Source organism: Leptodactylus fuscus, chromosome 2, assembly GCF_031893055.1.
Source record: "Leptodactylus fuscus isolate aLepFus1 chromosome 2, aLepFus1.hap2, whole genome shotgun sequence".
NCBI lineage: Eukaryota > Metazoa > Chordata > Amphibia > Anura > Leptodactylidae > Leptodactylus > Leptodactylus fuscus.
Window position 1 is genome coordinate 14,218,329 of NC_134266.1, and position 26,297 is coordinate 14,244,625.

A 26,297-nucleotide genomic window follows, 5' to 3' on the forward strand; every position below is an offset into this window, starting at 1 on the left:
TTAGTGTTGGGGTACACTATATATACACTATTATACAGCTTAGTGTTGGGATACACTATTATATACTCTATTATACAGCGTAGTGTTGGGGTACACTATTATATACACTACTATTATACAGCTTAGTGTCGGGGTACACTATTATATACACTATTATACAGCTCGGTGTTGGGGTACACTATTATATACACTAGTATACAGCTTAGTGTTGGGGTACACTATTATATACACTAGTATACAGCTTAGTGTTGGGGTACACTATTATATACACTATTATACAGCTTAGTGTTGGGGTACACTATTATATACACTATTATACAGCTCGGTGTTGGGGTACACTATTATATACACTATTATACAGCGTAGTGTTGGGGTACACTATTATATATACTATTATACAGCTTAGTGTTGGGGTACACTATATATACACTAGAATACAGCTTAGTGTTGGGGTACACTATTATATACACTATTATACAGCTTAGTGTTGGGGTACACTATTATATACACTATTATACAGCTTAGTGTTGGGGTACACTATTATATACACTATTATACAGCTTAGTGTTGGGGTACAGTATATACACACTATTATACAGCGTAGTGTTGGGGTACACTATTATATATACTATTATACAGCTTAGTTTTGGGGTACACTATTATATACACTAGTATACAGCTTAGTGTTGGGGTACACTATTATATACACTATTATACAGCTTAGTTTTGGGGTACACTATTATATACACTATTATACAGCTTAGTGTTGGGGTACACTATTATACAGCTCGGTGTTGGGGTACACTATTATATACACTAGTATACAGCTTAGTGTTGGGGTACACTATTATATACACTATTATACAGCTCGGTGTTGGGGTACACTATTATACAGCTTAGTGTTGGGGTACACTATTATATACACTATTATACAGCTCGGTGTTGGGGTACACTATTATATACACTAGTATACAGCTTAGTGTTGGGGTACACTATTATATACAGTCTTATACAGCTTAGTGTTGGGGTACACTATTATATACACTAGTATACAGCTTTGTTTTGGGGTACACTATTATACAGCTTAGTGTCGGGGTACACTATTATATACACTATTGTACAGCTTAGTGTCGGGGTACACTATTATATACACTATTATACAGCGTAGTGTTGGGGTACACTATTATATACACTACTATTATACAGCTTAGTGTTGGGGACACTATTATATACACTATTGTACAGCTTAGTGTTGGGGTACACTATTATATACACTATATATACACTAGTATACAGCTTAGTGTTAGGGTACACTATGTATACACTATTATACAGCGTAGTGTTGGGGTACACTATTATATACACTATATATACACTAGTATACAGCTTAGTGTTGGGGTACACTATTATATACAGTATTATACAGCTTAGTGTTGGGGTACACTATTATATACACTAGTATACAGCTTAGTGTTGGGGTACACTATTATATACACTATTATACAGCTCAGTGTTGGGGTACACTATATACACACTATTATACAGCTTAGTGTTGGGGTACACTATTATATACACTATTATACAGGTTAGTGTTGGTGTACACTATTATATACACTAGTATACAGCTTAGTGTTGGGCTACACTATTATATACACTATTATACAGCTTTATGTTGGGGTGCACTATTATATACACTATATATACACTAGTATACAGCTTAGTGTTGGGGTACACTATGTATACACTATTATACAGCGTAGTGTTGGGGTACACTATTATATACACTATATATACACTAGTATACAGCTTAGTGTTGGGGTACACTATTATATACAGTATTATACAGCTTAGTGTTGGGGTACACTATTATATACACTATTATACAGCTCAGTGTTGGGGTACACTATATACACACTATTATACAGCTTAGTGTTGGGGTACACTATTATATACACTAGTATACAGCTTAGTGTTGGGGTACACTATTATATACACTATTATACAGCTCAGTGTTGGGGTACACTATATACACACTATTATACAGCTTAGTGTTGGGGTACACTATTATATACACTATTATACAGGTTAGTGTTGGGGTGCACTATTATATACACTATTATACAGCTCAGTGTTGGTGTACACTATTATATACACTAGTATACAGCTTAGTGTTGGGCTACACTATTATATACACTATATATACACTATATATTATATACACTATTATATACACTATATATTATATACACTATTATATATACTATTATATACACTATATCAGTGATGGCGAACCTTTTTGAGACCGAGTGCCTAAACTGCAACCCAAAACCAAATAAATTATCACGGAGTGCCAACACGGCAATTTAACCTTAAAACTCTGTGGGTCCACAATTGCGGACCCACAAATTACAGTCATGTGACTGGGGCTTTACAGATCTTGTACTGAAAGGTAAAGGTCTCTGCATTCTGTACTTTTAAACAATTAATTTTCACTATTTACATCGCACAGGATCTGTTTTATAGTTTACCGTGCAATGTTATTACATCCTGTACTAATTTCACGTCTGCTATAAAACAAATACTGTGTGATATACATAGTGAGGGGACCCCACACAGTACAATCTGCCCCTCAGTGGCCCCCCACACAGTACAATCTGGCCCACAGTGGCCCCCACACAGGATTATACCTGTATACTCCACAGTAGCCCCCTCCCACACAGAATGAACTGGTCCACAGTAGCCCCCTCCCACACAGCATGAACTGGTCCACAGTAGCCCCCTCCCACACAGCATGAACTGGTCCACAGTAGCCCCCTCCCACACAGCATGAACTGGTCCACAGTAGCCCCCTCCCACACAGCATGAACTGGTCCACAGTAGCCCCCTCCCACACAGCATGAACTGGTCCACAGTAGCCCCCTCCCACACAACATGAACTGGTCCACAGTAGCCCCCTCCCACACAACATGAAATGGTCCACAGTAGCCCCCTCCCACACAACATGAAATGGTCCACAGTAGCCCCCTACCACACAACATGAAATGGTCCACAGTAGCCCCCTCCCACACAACATGAAATGGTCCAGAGTAGCCCCCTCCCACACAACATGAACTGGTCCACAGTAGCCCCCTCCCACACAACATGAAATGGTCCACAGTAGCCCCCTACCACACAACATGAAATGGTCCACAGTAGCCCCCTCCCACACAACATGAAATGGTCCAGAGTAGCCCCCTCCCACACAACATGAACTGGTCCACAGTAGCCCCCTCCCACAGAGCATGAAATGGTCCACAGTAGCCCCCTCCCACAGAGCATGAAAGATCCACAGTAGCAGCATAAAATGGTCCACAGTAGCCCCCTACCACACAGCATGAAATGGTCCAGAGTAGCCCCCTCCCACACAACATGAACTGGTCCACAGTAGCCCCCTCCCACAGAGCATGAAAGATCCACAGTAGCAGCATAAAATGGTCCACAGTAGCCCCCTACCCGCACAGCATGAAAGTCTACAGTAGCCCCCTCCCACACAACATGAAAGTCTACAGTAGCCCCCTCCCACACAACATGAAAGGTCCACAGTAGCCCCCTCCCATACAGCATAAAATGGTCCACAGTAGCCCCCTCCTACACAACATGAACTGGTCCACAGTAGCCCCCTCCCACACAGCATGAAATGGTCCACAGTAGCCCCCTACCCACACAGCATGAAAGTCTACAGTAGCCCCCTCCTACACAACATGAAATGTCTACCGTTGCCCCCCTCCCCTGACAGTGCAAACAAACACAATATAGTTACCTGAAGAGCTGCCGGGTGTTCTCTCTTCTGTTCACTGCGCGCGCTGATGACTTACGTCATCACGTCCGCGCTTGTTCAGAGGTCACACTCTGTAGTCAGTGTAGGCCGCGTAGTACGCGTGGCCTACACTGAGCTACACTGACAGCTTTCAGCTGGATGCGCATTTGCACAACCAGCTGAAGGCAGCGATCGCTCACTAACGGGGAATCCTGCATCGGATTCGCCGTTAGTGAGCGATCAGGGCGACAGCACGCGTGCCAGCAGAGGGGGCTCTGCGTGCCCTCTCTGGCACGCGTGCCATAGGTTCGCCATCACTGCACTATATATACACTATATATTATATATACTATTATATACACTACTAGTACTAGTATACAGCTTAGTGTTGGGGTACACTATATATACACACTATTATATACACTACTAGTACTAGTATACAGCTTAGTGTTGGGGTACACTATATATACACACTATTATATACACTACTAGTACTAGTATACAGCTTAGTGTTGGGGTACAGTATTATATACACTATATATGCACTATTATATACACTAGTACTAGTATACAGCTTAGTGTTGGGGTACAGTATTATATACACTATATATGCACTATTATATACACTAGTACTAGTATACAGCTTAGTGTTGGGGTATACTATTATATATACACTATTACATACACTATTATATACACAATAGTATACAGCTTAGTGTTGAGGTACACTATATATACACTATTATATACACAATAGTATACAGCTTAGTGTTGAGGTACACTATATATATACACTATTATATACACAATAGTATACAGCTTAGTGTTGGGGTACACTATTATATACACTAGTATACAGCTTAGTGTTGGGGTACACTATTATATACACTATTATATACACAATAGTATACAGCTTAGTGTTGGGGTACACTATTATATACACTAGTATACAGCTTAGTGTTGGGGTACACTATTATATACACTATTATATACACAATAGTATACAGCTTAGTGTTGAGGTACACTATATATATACACTATTATATACACAATAGTATACAGCGTAGTGTATGTGAGCAGCAGCTGTCGCAGAGCTGTTACGTGTGATGAGCGCCCCCTAGTCTTGCGCACGCCGTAGTAGTAGTATCAGGGCGGGGAGCTGTAGGACGGCCGCCCCCTGCTGGACCTGTGAGGAGTAGAAGTGCTGGGGAGCGGCCGCCCCCTGCTGGACGTGTGAGGAGTGGGAGTGGTGTAGCGGCCGCCGCTGGGGAGACACGGGCGGTGTCGCTGTGAGCAGCAGTTGCGGTCCGGTTGGGGCTTCCATTCCCGGCGTGAGGCTCCCCGCAGTGCATGGCCCATGTGCCCGCCCAGCTCTCCTGACACCCGGTCACCCTGCAGCCGCTGCCCCGTGCTCTGGATCTCAGAAGCGGGAGGAGGAGGGGAGGAGCTGGGCCATGACCGTGGAGCAAAATGTCCTGCAGCAGAACTCCCAGAAGGTAGGAGCAGCCCCGGGAGCACACGAGTCTATGGCCCTGACCCCTCCTGTAGCGCCGTACAGCGAGCCTGGCCCATAGAGCTGACACTCCGCCTGTCACATGTCACCGGCTGGAGCGCCTGTATAGATTCCATAGGGTCACGTGACGGGGATACATTGTATCCTTCTATAGCTACATACTATCTGCAGGCTGGGGGGGGGGGGCTCAGGCCTTGGCCGGGGTTACCGGGAGATAGGACCGCTCTGGCGGGGAGGGGGCGGCCGGCTGCAGGATGGTGGCCGGCAGAGGTGACTGCTCAGGCGGCCTCTCTGTTTACTGGAGCTCGTGGTCTGAAGCCTAATCCTGGAGCTGGGGGAGGGGCGGAGCGGCTGTCACTGCCGGCTGTTTGCAAACTAATGTGAGTACTAGAGGGGTTCTGGAAGTCTTATCTGATCCTGGGAAAGCTGGGTGCCGGGCTTGTACTCCTCCTGCCCAGATTGGAGGATAAGACTGTCTAGTTATGTTGTGATACAGGTTGGTGTTAATATATAAGAGCAAAAGTAGGTAGACTTGCCATTCAGGAGCCTGAGAAAGTTAGGTGGCGTTCTATGTGAATCTAGAATTGTGCTGAAGCTCCAGGGAATGGGATTGTTTAAAGTAGCCGTTTTAATTGACATCAACAATTGAATATTTTGGGGCGACCCCGGCTTTACAGACCATGTGATGACCTGATTGTAGCTCAGTCCCATTCGAGTGCGTAGGCTAGGCTGCGATATCTAGCATGGGCGCTGTGTAAATGTCCGGTTCTCTGAAGAGCCTGCAGCACTCACGGGAACACTGCGGCCTCCTCACAGCGGATCAGGGTGTCCGACCCATATTCGAGTCTCCCTGACCATATTTAATACAGTCTTGACTGGCAGGGAGTAGAGACCACCAGGGACCTGCTATCAGATCAGCAGCAGTGGGAATCGGTGAGGTGATGGTTACATGGCCCATAGGAATGAATGGAAGCGGCCGGCCGCCCTACCCCCTGCGTGCTGGCTGCATCCATTCATTCCTATGGGTGCATGCTGTTCGAAACGGCCGTTTCCAATAGTACTCGCTCATCTCTACTAGTTACCCATGACGGCGCTGTATTTGTGAGTTATCCATTTCCTTCCGGTCCTCATCTGTGTCATGTGACCTGGAATAAGTCTCTTCAGCGGACACCCCCCTCATATTTGGTGTAAGTCCCATTGGAATGACTAGAGAAGGTACTTCCTGTCCTGGGTTACTGTGACTGTGTCTTATTTCTGGTCACATGACACCGTTGAGGACCTGAAGGAATAAACAGCTGTCAGTAAGGAGGTTTACATGGTAATGAGCTAGAGAATAAGATGTTGTTGTGGGTGGGGGGCTTCTTTAATGCTGCTACAAAATCTGCAAAGTCACCCCGAATACCAGAGGCCGAGCTGCGTGTTTACCTTTTATTTGGCAACAGATAAATTGAATTTTTTGGGTTGTAACACTCTGATAATCGGCACGGCGTGTAATCGTGGTCAGGGCTACACAAAGTAAATATTACATCGTGTCTGCACTTTTTTTTTTTTTTTAAATGTATTATTTTTGCAGTTTTAACTGGATTTTCTTCCTTGATGTTCTTTTGCTCCATTTTGCCCCAATTTCCAGATTTTTGCTTTGTCACTGAACAAGGGGCATTTTGTAAGATGCCGACCAGCTGCAGAGATCTTGGGGTAGGTCCATGCAGCGGAGTCAGCAGCATCTTACAGGGCCAGCAAAGTGGATGAGATTTTAAGATATCGTATTCGGTGCAAAGGATGAGGCCCAGTTCACATCTGCCGGGGATCGGAACGGTGGAGAGCTGCAGACCTCTGTAGAATCCATTGACTATAATAGTCTTCATACTGAAAGTGGAGGAGAGAGAGAAGTCCTCCGTGCGGGAGTGTTCTCTCTGCGGAGTTTCCGATTTGCGTATTCTTATTTTGTAGCCCAAACATGACCGTGTGGAACTGCCTTTAGAAATTTTTTTTTTTTTTTTTTTAAATGTAGATTGGGAGCCCCACATAGAGCTCACAATGTACATTTTTCCCTATCAGTATGTCTTTTTGGAATATGGGATGGAAATCCATGCAAACACGGGGAGAACATACAAACTCCTTGCAGATGTTTTTTTGCCCTTGGCGGGATTTGAACACCAGGACTCCAGCGCTGCAAGGCTGCAGTGCTAACCACTGAGCCACCGTGTGGCCCCTTGCCTTTAGAAATTTGGCAACTTGCACTGGTTATTGGAGGAATGGTCTGCTACCAGTGTCGGACCAACACCCCCAAGGACCTTGTGGTGGGACCAGCCTGTAACACAGGGGTCCTCAAACTTTTTAAACAGTGGGCCGGAGGCAGAGCAGGTCGCACAGACATCGGGAGCGGTGCCCTCCAATAGGTAAAGTGAAGTGCGCTCCATGGCCTGGCCCGAGCTCCCCAGGAGCTTCATTATAAATGCAAGCCTGCCGGCGGGGCCAGACAGAACTGCTTGGCGGGCCGCATGTGCCCCGCGGGCCGCAGTTTGAGGACCCCTGCTGTAACACAATGCTGATCCAGTAGAAGACACCCTATGGTTTATTTCCTAGAGGTTGGTCCCCAGAATTATATTATGGGGTGGGCCCAAAAACCTCAGTCCTCACTGTTTGCTACGAGTATACTGCTGCGGCACTGCTACAAGTCACATTCTTGTCATTATTCTGTCCTGACCGCTGTTCATAACTTCTCCTCGGTAGTGTATACCGCTAGAAAGCGTACAGTGCTCTGAATACTTCGTCTATTAAAGACTACGGTCGGCTGGGGGGTGAGGGGTTACACACAGTCCAGCGGATTTTGGCACCGAGCGTGACACGGGGTGCCGCGTCCCTCTCAGGTCAAAACCCGCCTGCCGTGACCACTGCGGTCGCGGCTTCCCCTACGGAGTCGGCTCAAATGAATCGGCCAACTCCGGAGGTTGCTGCCGCTAGGCGGAAGCCACTGATCAGCGAACCATGGAATCCGCCTGAAGAAAGGGTTCTTTTTTCCGCTAGCGGCGACATGCCTGCGTTGCAATCTCTTCACTACTTACCAAGCACTTGTATAGCAGCTCAGTCCATTCACTTGAACAGGTCATGTGAAGAAGGAATAAAATGATGAAATGACTTGTACTTATCTCCTAAACCCCCTGCATTTTTCCTCTGGCGCGCCCTGCTGCGGTGACCTCTCGTGATTGGCTGCAGAGGTCACGTGAACGATATATATGATGTCATTGCTGTAGGACCAGAGTGCGTCAGCGGGGGGTCTAAAGATCTAATCTAGACATATCCTTTGGTTCACCTGCTAAGGTTAAAGAGGACCTTTCACCGAGTGCGACTCTTCGCATCCTTCAATAGGTGGCGTTCCTTGGATTCTGATGCAATTAGAGCCTTCACCTTTCCTGAGCAATCGGTGCTGTTATTTTCATCACCCATTGTTAGACTCTCTACTGTGAAGTGGGTGGACCTGAATTGGAGCAGATACCCTTGTACTAAAGAGTAGAGTCTATCTAACATACTGTATTGGGTGCTGTAACTAATAACACCAATTGCTCAGGAACGGTGGGGCTAGAGAAAAAATTGAAGTGGCAGCTATTAAAGGGTACACAAAGTTGGAGTTGGTGAAAGGTCCTCATCAAAGAAGTGTGTTCACCATAAACATTGGTATCGCCAAGGGATGAACTATATCTGCCCCTATCTTGGACTCTTATATCTCCAATATTGGACCAAAGGGCCATATGCTATACAGTATAACCTCCAGTATCTCCTAATGGTGCATAGGATAGCTCTGTGATCCTTCTGTTTCCCTGTGAGATAAGCAGCATCAGATGTTTCCGGCAGCCACTTCTCTCCGCTACCGATTGAAATAACATGCTCAGCCAGAAATCTGGGGAGGTCGGGGATCGTGGCTGCCTATGGCTGACCCGAGTTCTGTCTGTCCAGAAGGTTGGGGATGTTTCCCTTTGTATCTGACAGGCCATCCCGGAAAGGTTAACCAACGTCAGATTTATTATCTGGCACCGCACACCGCCGACGTGGCAGTGAAACCTTATAATGTAAAGTGTGGGGGAACAGGTGGCGGTCATGGGATACTGAGCCGTGCCAGGTCAGACTATGCACATAGGATTTGGCAGAGATCTCCTCGCCAGGAAATATGTAGAGTCCGAAATTGAATCTATAACGTGAGAATTTAAGAATGTGGGGCCGGTCACATGTGTAATACGTATCCAGCGGGGATTGTCATCCTGCCAGATACTGAGAGATGCCCCGTCATATTGTGGGCATAGAATTACAACCCATCTCTCCCGAAAGGAAGAATACCCCTATTGATATGAACCCCCTTCGTCAATAGGCGAAGCCCTTAAACAATATCTTAAAGGGGTTTTGCGAGATCATCAAAGATTGGCTGCAGCAGTCACGTGGGGAATTGCACGTATCATCGCTGCAGGTAGAAGGCACCGGAGGGGTGCACGGTTTATCCAGTAGCCTTGACTAGAGATGAGCGAACAGTAAAATGTTAGAGGTTTGATATTCGTTTCGAGTAGCCCCTCAATATTCAACTACTCTAATCGAATATCGAACCCTATTATAGTCTATGGGGGGAAAATGCTCGTTTGAGGGGTAGGCAACATTCGATCAAATTATACTTACCAAGTCCACGAGTGAGGGTCGGGCTGGATTCTCTGAGAAGTCTTCTCCGTGCAGCTTCCCCGCGGCGTCTTCCGGCAATGAATTCACTCTGCCAGGCTGACTGCGCATGCCCGCACTACAAGGCCCGATGCCTGGCAGAGTGAATTTAGAGCTGGAAGATGCCGCGGGGAAGCTGCACGGAGAAACCAGCGTTGATTGGCCGACTGTATAGCATTCGGCCAATCAATGCTGGTTCTGCATCAAACTTTTCCATTCGAATAGCGAGTGGTACTCGATCGAGTACGAGTATTTCGAATACCGTAGTATTCGATCGAATACTACTCGCTCATCTCTAGCCTTGACCCGATTTTAATGATGTCTGGAAACCCCGTTCACCTATGCAGGGTCAAGAAGCCAATGCTGCAGAATATCTCCACCGTGGAAGTCCTTGAAATGTTCTCTGTTTATTGATGCTCCATTGGAGACTCTGTTGCAGGGTCCAGCGACTTTTTTTTTTTCTCTCCCCCGTTTTCACTTTTGAAATAACCGACACCCGATGGCCCCATTATAGTCAGTGGGGTCCGCTGGGTTGTGTGAGTGGCTGCTGTTCGGGTTCCTCCTCTTTATTGGTTAGGTCCCCTGGCGGACCTGAACGAGTGTGAACTTAACATCGAGCAACCTTTGGCTCATGAAGAACAGAGCAAGTATGCATGCTGTGATTTGTAGTTCCACAGCCGCCGGAGTGCTGAATGTTGTCTACCTCTGCTACCCTGCACAGGAATTAGGTAGCACCTATAGAAGTCACCAGCATAGTCGCTCATTGGCTGACTGTGACGTCTGATACTACAATCCTATGGCGCTGGCTTCACATCTGCATCGGAGTCTCTGGCCCAGGTCCATCTAAAATCCCCAGACGAAAATGTCCTGAGTTTTTCATCCAGCGATCACTAAGTTCACAACTATATAGATGTTCCCAATCTTCTGCTCCGTCCGTTCTATGACACAAACTGATCTAGAGGGACCTCATTGACTATAAGGCTCCCTGCAAACAACAGAGTGTGCATTCATTGTGGGACTGAGTTTGCAGCAGAATGCGCTTGGATGGGACTTGGAGTGATATTACGAGTACGAGACGTCTGGGGCATTATCATATGGGCTCAAAGCCTTATAGTAGCAGTAGCAGCCTGTTGCCGTACAGGCCCAAAGCCTGTGCTAGCAGTAACAGGCTATTACTACTACCGCAGGTTTTGGGCCTATATGGTAATATCCCAGACCACGTGACGTCTGGGATATTACCATATAGGCCTGAAGTCTGCTAGGATGAACATGAGCACAAACAGCTTATACTCGAGTCAATAAGTTTTCCCCGTTCTTTTGTGGTAAAATTAGGGGGTCGACTTATATTCAAGTATAAACGGTACGTCCTGTGATAGACACGTCTATGGGGGTTCACATTTGCGTTCGGGCCATTCCATTCCCCTCTCCGCAAGCAGCACTTTTCTCTCCGCATTTTTCATGCGGAAACCACATGGACCCCGTTATAGTCTATGGGGTCCACGGGTTTCCTAAGTTAACTGATTTTTATGCGTATTCGGTGTCCGTTCAGCAGTCTCCAAACGGACTCCCCAAACGGAAACCCATGCGCAGAGGTGAACCGGGCCTGAGTCCATATCAGTAGAACCTCAAATTGAAAGGGTGTCGATAGACCTGAGTGTTCTTCCTTCATTGTTGTAGTTTTTAAATTTTGCCTTTTTTGAGTTTACCTTTTACCTCTTGACTCATAGAAAACATACTTCATGTTCTGCAATGTGTTCTTTGATGAGAGGAGACTTTCGGGTCTAAAATTAGCAGCGCTGTAACTTTATATTAATAGTGAGGTTTCGATGTGTACATCATACTCCCGAGGAACATGTGCGCTTGCTTCATAGGTCGCACAGAACGTTTACATGGAAACCGTAACTACTGTATATATTGCGTCATGGGTTTCCTGGATCTGAATATTCAGATTCCGCTTTTGTTCTGTTACAAAGTATATAAGAAAATCTGTTTCCTGTTAGAAGCCACTTGTAGCAGTGAGTGATGTGAAGGCTGCTGTAGCGTGACCTCACGACGGCGTATCCAGTATGGCGATCGGCCTCGCAGAGCAGACGAAAATCCTTCACAGGTTTTGTTTGCAGTGAGTTTCACCCTATGCATTGCAAATGGTGAAAAGCTGCAGAAAGAATTGATGTGCTGGGGATTGAGTCCGGTGCTAGGTTTGCATTAGCGTCGCCTTTCTGTCATTTGGGTACCCTAAAATGGAGGTAACACATGGAGCACGACGGACCGCATGGACTATAATGGGGTCCGTCGTATGTCTGTCATTATAAAACTGAAACCACAACTTTTTCTTCCACCGATTTTTTGATGGACACGCCAACAGAGACACTGGAACAGATGTCAATTTAGTTTTTTGCAGATTTTCCTGTGGGTGTTATTGAACCAAAGTCAAAATTGTCTCGAAATAGAATGGGAAGTATAAAGTGACTTGTACTCTTTCCCTTCTGATAAATCGACGTTTGCATTGGGTCAAAAAACTGCAGCAAAAGCGGGGGTAATAAAGATGCTTTTCTGCAATGTGTGGCCTTAAAGGGATTTTCCAGCACTTAGCGGTAAATTAAAGGGATTCTACCATTAAACTACCTTTCTAATGAACTCGTCGGAATAGCCTTAAGAAAGTCTATTCGTCTCCTACCTTTAGACGTGGTCTCCGCCGCGCCGTTCCGTAGAAGTACCGGTATTAACCGGTATGCAAATGAGCTCTCCGCAGCAATGAGGGCGGGCCCCAGCGCTGAAACACCAATGAGCGCGTCCCCATTGCTGCCCAGAGCTCTTTCCTGCGCCGCCTCCTTCTTCTGCAGCAACTCCGCCTCTTTTGGCTTCTCTTGCTCTTGTAGTTCTATACAGGAGCATAGAGAGGCCACCCCAAAATGGCCGCCGGCTCCTGTATTGAACTGCAAGAGCGGCTACCCAAAAATGGCCGATACAGGATCCGGCCAGTGGCAATTTTTGGGTAGCTGCTCTTGCAGTTCAATACAGGAGCCGGCGGCCATTTTGGGGTGGCCTCTCTATGCTCCTGTATAGAACTACAAGAGCAAGAGAAGCCAGAAGAGGCGGAGTTGCTGCAGATAAGGAGGCGGCACAGGAAAGAGCTCTCGGTTGTATGTACATCTCTGCATATGGAGAGCGTACTCAGCTGTGCTACAGCGCTGCCTAAGCCCTGCTACATCTGGCCATTTGGATTATAGGGGTGTTCTTATGTCAGTGTCTGAGCAGCTTCTGTGTTGGAAACGGCTGAATGGATGTTGCAGAAATTTGCCACATTTCAATCCGCCTGCTCCCACATCTCTGCTCTGCTACCTCACTGCATATGCGTAGGATACCTAGCTGTATGTACATGTTTGCATATGGAGAGCCTATAGAGGTGTGCTACAGCGCTGCCTAAACTCTGCTACATCGGGCAGTTGTGATTACAGAGGTTTGGTTATGTGACTGTCTGAGCAGCTTCTGTGTTACAAAGGGTTGAACGGATGTTGCTGAAATGTGCCAAAGTTCTCCCCCATCAGAGGCAGAACAACACATTCCCTGTAGTACTCACTGAAACTCTACACCCAATATAGTCCTCTTGCCCTCACACAGCCTGCATGTTCTGTAGTCTCCTGATCTTCTGTGAGACTCCATTTTCTTCAGCTTTCACACTGTCCAGCTTCATCCTATATAGCCCCGCCCACAAAATAGCATGTAGCTCCACCCACTGCCTAGCCTGATCCTATCTGAGAATGGCTCAAGGACCTGTGATGGCGTCATCACAGGTCCTTTTAATGTATGTGAACCTAAATTCCTTTGTGTAGTGACGTCATTTACCGGATAAAAAGTAGCCTATGTTTTAATCAGGGTTCCTATCTATGTATGTGGCAAATTTCATGCAAATCTGTACAGCCGTTTTTGCGTGATTGAGGAACAAACATCCAAACACACAAACTTTCACTTTGTAATATGAGTAGGATAGGATAATAGGATTATAATATTAGTAGGATTAGTAGGATGAGGAAGGTAAAATGGTAGTGATTGTTTTAGCTTTGTCTTTTTCGTATGCTCACCTGCCCCCAGGTCTCCATTGAGGCAGCGTATCCCCTTTCCTTTTTGGGTATGGCTATAAGTGCTGAGGCTCTCATCACCACTGCGGTGTTAGTCCACTTTTTACAATCCCCATACTGGAGTAAGATTGCAGCAATTTTTGCACAGCGACTTAAAAAGTCACATTTGATAAGGATCTGTTTGATGGGCTTACGGTTGGTTCACACTAGTGTTGCCTAACTGATTGTTGGGCCCGCAAAAAACACAGAATCCGACTGACTCCATTGACTATAATGGGGTCAGTTGGGTGTCAGTCATTGTAAAACTGGCGGAGGAAAACGTTCTCTGCGGGAATTTTTTCTCGGATGATTTTCGGCACGTATGTGAACGTAGCCTCACCAAATATCTTCCATGTCTAGTCTTGGCCTGAGAATTGAGTTGGCTCCTTCACTTAGGCACTTTCCTAATCTACTCGCCTGGGCACCAAGAGATCTTGGCCCACACCTGCATCGGAGCAATAATAAAAAACTTGCTAAGCTGCTAATTTGGTCCCAGACATGTGATCTTGGGGCCACGGCTGCAGGATTTGTTTGCATGCCGCGTGTCCATGGACATGGATTGTTCAGAAACTTCTCATTGTGAAGCTATGAAGGGATGACACGGCGTCTCCATTATCGCATTCTACAACTGTACGCAGCTTTCTGTTTACGGAGGATGTTTTTACTAGGTGTGTAAATCTGCAAGCGGCCACTGGTGTGGTGTGCCAAGGAGCAGTCGGGCGAGAGCAGGCATTCCAAAGGTCCACCCCGCTTACCGTAGACGCTTGTCTGTAAACAACTGAAGGCTCATTACGGCTGATGTATAAAAGAAATGATAAGCAATTAATAAATTGTGTAATATTGTAACTATGCCCATAACCCCTTCACTGCCAGAGACGTATATAATATGTCAGGGCTTTAAAGAGTAACTGTCACATGACTAATATTTTATTTATTTTGTATATGAACAATTTGGGGGAATATAAAAAAAACTTTGTTATAGATCTTATTGGAGGAAAATGGTTTTATCTTTGGTTGTCAGCTCCTTTCCTGCCTGGTAAACTGCTTGGTTTATTGATGTATCCATCTACACTGAAGGCTCACAGGCAGATCAAGTTACATAGAAGTCTATGGAAATGAGAAGAGGAGCCTAGAGAGTGAGAAATACATACCAGCACATCCTGCTACTAAAAACAGTTACCGTAACTTTGTGGCAGTTCTAGCATTGAGCAATATAGGAGTATAGCGGGTGAGAGATACCTTGCTGTGTAATCTGTTTTGCTCTGCTTACGTCTCTCTTCTCCCCCCTCCCCTCTCCATAGACTTTTATGAACTGCAGTTTAACTTCAGTGAAGATGGATTTGGCAGTGAATAAGAGGTTTAGCAGTCAGGAGCATTTTAAAGTGTCCTCAACAGGGAAGGGGGAACGTGGGAGCTTTTCTTCACCCCTCTGACCTGTCACGGTCATCTCCTCTCCTATACTGTCTCCATTGACTTCAGTTGTAAAAGAACTTCTCACCCTCTTACCTGTTATCCTTATCTCTACCTTTGTACATTCTCCGATGACTTCACGGTGATAAAGGAACGTTTCTTCGTGTCATCCCCCTCCTTACCAATTGCAGCCAGTTACTGCCATCTTTCGCTTGGGGGGGGGGGGATATTACATGAAGTTTTTGTCTCGGTATCGCTCCCAGTCCATCAGGCACAAAATATATATGGCCTCACATTGCTCCCTGCCCTGGTGGACAAGGACTCCATCATACATGGTATCTGGATCGAGGAGATGTTTGGTATATTGAGTTGTGATGACCACGTTCAGTTGTGTGTGTAGACATAAGTGCTACGCGTGAACCCTGCACATATTGTACCTTTTTAGTAACTTGGTGCATCTAAGGCCAACTTGGGACAGAGTTTTAACAGAAAATACTTGTGATGGTACAAGGGCCACCCAGCACTAGACAAGGTTTCTAATGTCAGGTTTTAGAAAATATCAGTGACGGGTAAAAAAAGAGAAATCCAGTGGTTGGGTATGCCTGCCGGTCAGCAGACGCGAGCTGTTTAGGGACAGTCTGTGTGTGCTAAGGCCCTGGGGAGAATACTACGTGATGTAAACAATGGCTTAGGCTGGTCTTACACGGCCGTAATGTAAGTCTGCAAATGGTCCGCAATTGAGGGACACATTATACTCAATGCGGCCTCTTACACCACTGGATATTTTATCCGTGGTGTGGCTGGGCTGAAACCGTGGTCCGCAATTTATAGAGCAGGTCTGTAATGGCTGTGAATTGCGGCACTGCACGGACTCGCCCATAGAGTGTGGCAGGACACGGACATCTGCGGAGTCCACCTTGTGGACCGTACATTCAATACGGTCGTGTAAGACCAGCTTTATACTTGGCAGAGCAATAGCAAAGAGCTGGAGGTCCAGTCTAGTCCACGAGGCAGTTAAAGGGGACCTGCACCACTGGAGCACTCTTGAGTTTTGAGATGTGCTGTTTCCCCCCCCCCCCCCCCTACAAAATAGTCAGATTTTTTTTGTCGTGGTGCATGACTGCCTCTAGCTACAGCCGGAACAGTCCTTTTTAGTTGGGGGTATGCTAAACCCCACATCTTTTCAGGTAGAACTTGTTTTTGACAGCTGTATCTTGTCTATATTGGGGGGGGGGGGTGAAGATGGACAGACATGTGCACATTTTTGGTGCACGGCCAAATATACACCAGTTCTTGGGTGCCTTAGATTTCAATTTTGGCACGTGACGCCTCCCACGCTGAACCCCATAATTCGGTGGCCTCTTGCCCCACCTGGGGAATTGATTAAGATTGCCGTAGGAAACGCCTGCCTTAATAATTTGCCCCCATTGTTGCTGAAATTCTGGACAATTGGGGCAATTTGGGGATGTTTGTAATGCTTATTCTGATCATATGTCATAGGGTTAGTTATACTGTATATTGGAAGATTGTTCTTTATGGAGCTGCAGTGTAACGTATGGTGGATCAGAACAGGAGTCTGGTGTGCTCAAAGTTACAGCGGATTTCCAGGTTCAGATTTGTCCCTATTATCCGGAGCCCAATGACCCCATAAAGACAATCGCTATCTATAAGTCTATTAGGCGTTCACAGAAGATCCACTTTGTACATGCGGCTCCTGTTTTGGGCACATCATGCACAACGTTGTGTGTATGGGGCTGTAGAGAGGAATAGGTTTTGGCTAGCACAATGACCAAGCACACAATCATGTGCATAGAGCCCAAGTAGCCAGAAGCAGATGGCTCCGAAAACTGTATAGTAGCCCAGTGGTGTTACGGCAGTTCTCATTGACGTCAGTGTTGTGGAAATGTCACCGTTCACTGCAATGCAAAGGGTGAAATCCATGGGAAAAATTATTGCCCAATTGCCCATAATAATATGGTAGGATGAAGTTTGTCGGTTCTTTTTCAGTAAAGCGTTAGGCAGACACATTACCTACACAAAAAGATGAGTAAGGACCTGTTCACATCATGGCTTTTTTTTTTTTCTCTCTTCATTTCACACATTTGCTGGGAACGCTCCCAACTTGGAAAACTCATGACCTGTATATGTTTGGAGCTTTCCTGGCATATACACTAAATGTTAAAGGGAGTGTACACCCACCAAAATCCTAGGGGCGGCTGGTGACGGAGCGAACATATCTTTTTAGTGCAGTTTTGCTGCTGAGAAAATCAGTTTAGTCTTTATGCAGTAGCACAACAAGGAATGGCCGTGGTGAACTTTTGACATGCCCCCACCCCCCAGCTGACGCCAAAGACCCCGACTGACCCCTCCTCCCGCATTCCTGCGCTTTCTATTATGCCCCATAGTGGCCCCTGCACACAGTATTATGCCCCATAGTGGCCCCTGCACACAGTATTATGCCCCATAGTGGCCCCTGCATGCAGTATTCTGCCCCATAGTGGCCCCTGCACGCAGTATTATCCCCCATAGTGGCCCCTGCACGCAGTATTATCCCCCATAGTGGCCCCTGCACACAGTATTATCCCCCATAGTGGCCCCTGCACACAGTATTCTCCCCCATAGTGGCCCCTGCACACAGTATTCTCCCCCATAGTGGCCCCTGCACACAGTATTCTCCCCCATAGTGGCCCCTGCACACAGTATTCTCCCCCATAGTGGCCCCTGTACACAGTATTATCCCCCATAGTGGCCCCTGTACACAGTATTATCCCCCATAGTGGCCCCTGCACACACTATTATCCCCCATAGTGGCCCCTGCACACACTATTCTCCCCCATAGTGGCCCCTGCACACAGTATTCTCCCCCATAGTGGCCCCTGCACACAGTATTCTCCCCCATAGTGGTCCCTGCACACAGTATTATACCCCATAGTGGCCCCTGCACACAGTATTCTCCCCCATAGTGGCCCCTGTACACAGTATTATCCCCCATAGTGGCCCCTGTACACAGTATTATCCCCCATAGTGGCCCCTGCACACAGTATTACGCCCTATTGTGGACACCCATGAAGAATTATTATAATAATTGGAGACAGAGGGGGATATACCAACATAAAAACCACTGTTACTTACCTATCCCCGGCTCCACAGTACTTCCAGATGATGGCAGCCATCTTCAGTGATGACGTCAGGGATGTCACTGAAGTAGGCCCGAAGCCTGTGGAGCCTGGAGAGGTAAGTAACAGTGTTTTTTATGCTCCCTCACCTCTCTTGAGCCTCCGATCATTATACTCGGGGGTCCCGAGTATAGTAATAGTGTTTGTGGGGCTCGCGGCGTCACTGGCAGGGGCTGGGATTGGTAGGTAAATAGGGCCCATTACTGGCTGGAGTAAACCCCCCCCCCGGAGCACCTATTTTTTTCATCTGTGGTCGCTGCACATCTGGACCTTTCAATCTTTGCGCGGGGGTAACACTGGGGTCAACCACAGCTTTAAATCAGGTGCTCCGACAGTTGTGGCCACGTCGCAGGTACACCAAAACACATATGTTTTTAAAAGGCAATTTTTTTCGGCAACATGACAGTCACTGGCCCTAGAACATCATATAAGAGGTTACGTTCTTATTGCATCTTCTGATCTTGAGTTATTTTTGCTTTGTCTTGAGTTTTATTATTGCCGTATCTCCTTCTATGCACGTCACTTTTTCATTAATTTTCTGGTTACCCTTGGAAACAGACAGGACTTCATTTTTGTCATTCATGTGGCCAACTTAATGTATGTTCATACTACTGTTGTTACAGTCCGTTGCTCTGATCTGTCATGGGTAGTAGAGCGATGGAGGCCCCACAGTCTGTTTCCGTTCCCATTGACTCTAAACAAAATGATGGCAGTCCAGGGTCTACGTCCGTTCCCATTGACAGTCTACCATCTTTTTTTGTTACTTTGATAACAGAAGTTCTGTCCGCAGGATTCTTTCTTCCATCAGAAAAAGTTGGACAAAGTTTCCGTCATGCTTTTTTATATGGGGGAGGGGCAGTAATGCAGATGGACACCAGACAGAAGACGCACACTCTGCCTCTGTCATATGATGTCTGTTGGTCTTATCGTGTGATGGATGAGAGCAACGGACTGAATTAATGGAGACTTTTCATGGAGAAAAAGTGGGCAAAACATGGTGGCTCTCCTCCTCCGGAAGGAAAATTGTATCAGCCAAACCAGCCTGTTCCCCATGGAGGAGAGCTAGTGTACAAATAAAACAAAAATGTAAAATAAAGGTGCAAATTAGATACAAAACCAAAACAACAAAGTAACGGTGTAGTCCGATATGTATTCCCTCATTCAGCTTCAGGAAGGAAGTCTCATAATGTCGTCATTGCGTCCACGTTACTAAAACGAAGCCAAAATAAACAACCCTGCCGCTCACATGAAGAGGAAGATTCCCATTAAGTCTCCATTCACAGGATACAGACTGCTGTAAAGAGCCCCGGGAGAGCAGCGGCGGGGAAACTGAAAGCGGAGTTTCCTACAACGTCACTCTTCCTTTTTTTTATTTAAAGGGCTACTCTCACGTTGTTGGGATCGATGGTAGATGGGACCTCAGTCACCCTCCCTCAAACAACTGATCAGAGGGGTCTCAGCAGTGGGACACCCCTGTGATTGGCCTAATAGATTACCAGTAGGGAAGTAGTATCACAAAAACTGGCCCCTTGACTTAGAGGTCTCCCAGCGGGGTAAAAGATTTAGCAAAGTATAGTACAGGTGACTATAAGTAACTTTGCGATACGTCTTATCAAAAAATCATTTTCTTCTACTTATTAAGCTGCTCTCCTCCTTCTCTTCACTCAGGATGTTTAGTTATACACAATTCTTTCTGTACTTAGGTCACACATAGAAGTCTATGGAGAGGGGAGGCGAAAGAGGCAGCTGCTGTGAAATGGATTTTCTGAACCCAAATTGATTTTTCATAGTGATGACCTATACACAGGATTGTATCTGTCGGGGTCCGACTTCTGTGCTAGTGTACGGGGGGGGCATGCAGCAACACTCTTATTGGAGTAATAGGAGCCCCATCCACTGCGTAGCCATAGTTTTGGGGAATTGCGGCACCACTCCTATTATTTGAATAGGAACGGTACTGCATGTGTCCCCCTTCACCATCACACACCTATTGATGACCTAGCCTGTGGATAGGTCCTCAGTATTAGGCTCCGTTCCCACGGAGTAACGTGTCACGCATTCAGACACGTATATGAGTGTGAGCGCTCAAAACAGATCCCATTCACTTCAATGGGTGCCGGCTTACGGGCGCTACACATTGAAATCAATGGGAGGCTTTTTAACCCATTGATTTTAATGTGTAGCGCGCGTGAGTCGGCACCCATTGAAGTGAATGGGATCTATTTTGAGCGCTGACACGTGTATACATGTCTGAATGCGCGGCGCGTTACTCCGTGGGAACGGAGCCTTACACATCAAGTTGGGGTTGGAAAACCCCTCTAATTAATTGACTTCCTCACTCTGTACATGCTTATAAGATTGTTCTCACTCACTTTATAGCAGTGTGTCGTTTACAGCAGCTCTCTCCACTCCCCTCTCCGTAGACTTCTATGTAAAAAGTAAATCAACCTGATAAATGGAGAAGGAAATGTATTTCTTTAATAAAATATATTGCAACGTTTCTAATATCCGTCTGTACTATTCATTTATGAAAAGTTTTTACAATTGGCGGTAGGCTATAACAAAAAAAAAAAAAAAAAAAAATTGCTGTGGGGTCTCTAAAATTTAAAGGGGTTGTCTGGATTCTAGAATTGATGGCCTATTAATATTAGATTTGCGAGTTTCCCAGGTTTCAATATAGACTTTATAAGTGATAGACCCTCAATGTTAGAAACCAGATAACCCTTCTAAGGTAATATAGACCCACAGGGACCCTGGTCTCGCTTTCCAGCTGCTGTGCAGATTAGTTGTCATTGGTTTTGGAACGCCTGCTATAACATGTCTTCCTGTTCTTGTCTTCTAGCACCAGCAGACGTTTATAAATCAGCTGCGGGAGATCACCGGGATTAATGACCTTCAAGTACTTCAGCAAGCACTTAAAGTGAGTACTGCCTCCTACACACTAAGGGCCCGTGCACACGGAGTAAACGCGCGCTCGTTTTCGCATAATGCACGTGTAAAAAATGTCATTGAAGTCAATGGTAGTCTGATTTTTACACGTGTATTATGCTAAAATGAGCGCGCGTTTACTCCGTGTGCACGGGCCCTAAGGCCGCATCGTAGGGTTTTGTCCTCATGTGGCTTCCGATGATCTTACAATTTTACTGGTGTTTACCTGTATGATCATTTGTGGCCTGATGTGATTGAGGTCATCGGCATGTGATCTGTCAGGGTCCAACATCCAGACCCTGCACAGATCAGCTATTACAGCAGCCTCTGGGTTCCCGAACGGGCCGCGGCGCTCAATGCAGGTAATACTTGAATAGCAGTGTCGCTGCCCCTTTACTCGCAGCCTGCTGCAACTGCTGATCTGTGTGGGGTCCGGGTGTCGGAACACCACAGATCACATACTGATGATACCTGTCCTGTGCTTAGGTCATCAGTATAAAAACTCAATTCAGGGCTGGAAAACTCCTTTAAGACTAACTCGGAGATATTTCCAGACATTGGTTATATATAGTGTACTCCTTGGTATTGATCCGATGGTGCGGTGTATAGCGGCTGGAGTTCCTGCAAGTCTAATGGTATTTTTTTTAATGAGGGTGGAGGTCAGGCCAGTTCCAAGAACTTGGCAGCGAGCGTCATATTAGAGATGTGGTGAACAATGCGGGGTGTGGAGGGACAGTAGGAGAATTGTGAGATTTATATCTGCGTCTCCTAAGGACAGAGGTAAATGTGTTGTCAGTCTCTTAGGATTTGCACATTGGCTATTTTGTCACTTCTCCTAATGTTCAGTATTTACCGACTGGGTTAGATGCATTGGATCTTCTACTGTATGGCAGATTTTTTATTTTTGCTTTTTGTTTATATGTGAATATGTTAAAGGGATCCTATCACTCAGACATGATTTTTACTAAGTACCACGTCGGAATAGCCTTAAGTAAGGCTATTCGTCTCCTACCTTTCGTGGTCTTTTCCGCGCAGCCGTTTGCCTACAATCCCGGTTCTTGTCGGTATGCTAATGAGCTCTCTCGCAGTAAAGGGAGCGGTCCCCAGCACTCAGACAGCACTGGGGGCGTCCCCAATGCTGCGAGAGAACTCTCTCCAGCGTTGTCTTACATCTAGACCTCGGGCCTTGGGCAGAGCAGACTGCGCGTGCCCACAGGCCATGAGAAAATAGCCGCTTGCACCGTATTTGTTCTCTTGCAGCATTGGGGATGCCCCCAGTGCTGTCTGAGCACTGGGTCCGCTCCCAGTGCTGTCTGAGCACTGGGTCCGCTCCCAGTGCTGCGAGAGAGCTCATTCGCATACTGACAAGACCCGGGATTGTAGGCGAACAGCGGCGCGGAGAACACTACAAAAGGTAGGAGACGAATAGCCTTTCTTAAGGCTATTCCAACGTGGTACTTAGAAAAAAATCATGCCTGAGTGATAGGATCGCTTTTAATAAAGTGTAATAGAAAGCTAAAGTGACTATACACTATAGGAACTGTTAGCCAACTGCTTATTTGCCGACCAGTTATTACTCCTAACCCCTGCTTCCTTCTCATGCACATGCACTCTCAGATGACTATACAGGTGTTCTCAATGGGGGAGCGATGCTGTTATTTACTCAAAACCTAAGGATGGGGCATATTGAAACTCAACTAGTCCAATCCTTCTTTTCCCCAACATCTGCCATCAAGTAATAAATGAGCCAACACCTGCACCTTAGATGGTCATTCTGGTGGTGGTCGTAGGTGGTTCAGCTGATTATCATCTTTATAATAATAATAAATTTTATTTATATAGCGCCAACATATTCCGCAGCGCTGTACAATTTGTAGGGTTCCAATACAGACAGATACATAACAAAGAACGTCATTTCACACAATGGGACTGAGGGCCCTGCTCGCAAGAGCTTACAATCTTTGTTCATCCTACTGATATTAATGTCCGTTGCCGTCATCCATCATGGTATGGCGGCAGCAGACATTAAGTAGTAATGTAATGGACACAGACGAAGCCCTCTCCATCCCCATTGACTCTAATGTAAACAACATGGCAGACGCTTTCTTCCGTCGTTTTTGTTTTTTTTTTTTAAAGGAAGAACAGGTCCCGCGTGTTCTATCAGAAAGTGAAAAACATGATGGAGGAAGATTTCTGTCATGTTTCTTACGTTGTGGAGAATGCAGACGGAGCTCAGGGAGTTACATCTTCACTTGTCAGTTTCTGTCCATTGCTCTCATCCACCCTTAGGCCCCGTTTGCTCTCGGGCCAAAATCCGCCTGCCATGACTGTCGCGACTTCTGACAGTCGCGGCTTTTCCCTCCAGAGTCAGCTCAAATGAATGGGCCGACTCCAGAGGTTGCAACATGCCGTGCGCGAGCGGTCTCCATAGACCGCCATTGTGAGTGCGCAGATGATGACGTGGATTCCGTGCCATAATCCGGGCCCTTAGGCCTCACTGTGGCTATTTTTGAAAAGCCATTGGGGAACAGTTATTAATATGATCGAAAGGCAAAACTAGTAGTCCAATCACAAGACAGCTTTCGTTTTTCAGGAGCAGACTACAAAATGAAAGTTGCGCTGTGTTTCTAGACTGTTAAGCCGATAGAGAACTGACAAACTCCGTTGTAAATCAAAGCTATAGTCTAGTGGACATAAACAAATCTTAGTAGTGCGGCCTCAGGCTTTGGGCCTGTAAGTTATACCTTTTAGTATAGGTGTAGGCCTCCAAATTGATAAGGTATTTGCAGGGGCCTTGTCTGTCTTAACCAGGTAGTGACCGGATATTGTAGAGAGTTGAGTTCAGCGTGTGATATTATGTGGAGGGCGAGGAGACGTGTATTGTTAGGTGTTAGAACGGGGTGGATGTTTTTATGTTGCTGGTGTTTGGCCATTTTGACAGCTGGAATGAGAAGGCAGCGGGCAGATAGCGTGAAAAACTGCGGCGCTCAGGATGTCGGCGGCAATGGTTATTATGTCAGGCAGTAAGGAGGACGTGGGAAAATAGCAATTTCAGGATAAACCAGGTTGGATTTGGGGTACGGAGAAGACGACAGTGACGCGGTTAGCGATTAAAGTCCATAGGGGCACATTATGCCACAGGGGCCTATTTTCTTGTGGCGAGGGGCACGGACAAGGCCACCCACCCATTACATTTCTTAAATGATGACCAAAATCTATGCCAAAAATGGAAGCAATCCAGTAGAAGAAAAATCAAAGCAAATCTTTATTCCAAGGTTATTCCAAGGAACCAGCTCTCAAGAAATGAAACCTCACCTTGAAATAAAGATTCCCTTTGATTTTTCATATATTGAATTGCTGACATTTTTGGCAATTTTTCTACTGGATTTGCACCCATTGCCTAAAAGGTATTTGCCGTGCTATTATGAATTATTAAAATCTATGACCACTATGAGCTGGTGTAGATTTCGGTGTAAGCACATGGTCCAGTAAAGCTTGTGCCTGCCGCAGGAGATATAAAGTCCCGTATAGCGCCCAGGATGAGCGCTACACGCAGTGGAAATGCCGTGTTATTGGAAATCCCAGCAGGTCAGTTATAGCTAGGGAACCGCCGGCGGTTTCCCTATAGTTGTAATGGAAGCAGAAAAACCTCTGTGGACATTGGGAAAAATGCAATGCGCTTCCGCCATAGCTTTTCCCGTAGCGCTTTTTCGCTGCGGCCAGCTACATGGGGACTTGGACCTACAGTATGTTCACAGTAAGGAATTTGGAGACTAATTCCATCTAAAATCTTTTCCAAATTCTGCCTCTCATAAGCCTCCATTCATTTTAGTGGGAGACAGATGCATCCCCCCCTCTTTTGACCACTGCAGACATGTTTACATGATCACCCATACGAATAGACTTGAATGGGGCAGCGCTACAGGACCTACACCCACTGTTACAGTTTGTACGGGGAGTGATCATCACGGCACCCGGGACCCCGACAGATCTAAAATTCAGTAGTACAAAATGGATAATGCCTTTGAAATACCATATAGCTGACTCATAATTTGCAGAAGTGGAAAAACCAATAGGGCACTTGTCCACAATGGTACGGAGGCTTACCTTGTTGGTATTCTTACTAGTCTGTATTAACTTGACTACTACACTATAATTTTGCTCGATGTCTCCCCCATTTTCTCTTTTTTTGGAAAATTTGCAGACTCCACTGTGGATTATGCAGCAAATTTGTCAAAAGTAGAAAAATTCTGCTTCCGAATTCCTGAAACTGAATTTTTTAGCTTCTACAAATTCCGCTATGTGAACGTGCCCTTGGGGTGAAGGCGCACAATGTGGTTCTGGGCCAGGCTGCTGCTGTAAACATGTAAAACCGTGCGACCAATAACAGGATGACAAGGAACAATGTAAGGGAAGACACCGGCGGCCTGGCATGTGGCCAGAGCTGCATTGTGTGTCCTCATCCTTACATATGATGGGAGATGGTGTTTGCTCTGTGTGACAGCACATGCATGCTCTGCTGGTCCAAGCATACATGCATATGTGGAGGTCAGGAGGACAAGGGATTGGCCAAGTGCTTTTTTAGTATATGAGATACTTCCGCTACAGCTCATTGACTGTAAGTGTAACAAGCCTTGCACCCATGTGATCACATGACT

At 46.0% G+C, this 26,297-nt stretch overlaps 1 protein-coding gene across 2 annotated transcripts in view; it reads left to right on the plus strand.

The window, feature by feature from the left end:
- Positions 1–5,029: 5,029 nt before the first annotated feature.
- Positions 5,030–26,297, plus strand: part of USP25 (ubiquitin specific peptidase 25) — a 79,870-nt gene continuing 58,602 nt past the window's right edge. For both annotated transcript variants that reach the window (XM_075263445.1, XM_075263446.1), the window contains exons 1-2: positions 5,030–5,292; positions 21,554–21,631. In XM_075263445.1, the coding sequence (XP_075119546.1) occupies positions 5,251–5,292; positions 21,554–21,631 (120 nt within the window). In that variant the 5' untranslated portion in view covers positions 5,030–5,250. The remainder of the gene's footprint in view (positions 5,293–21,553; positions 21,632–26,297) is intronic.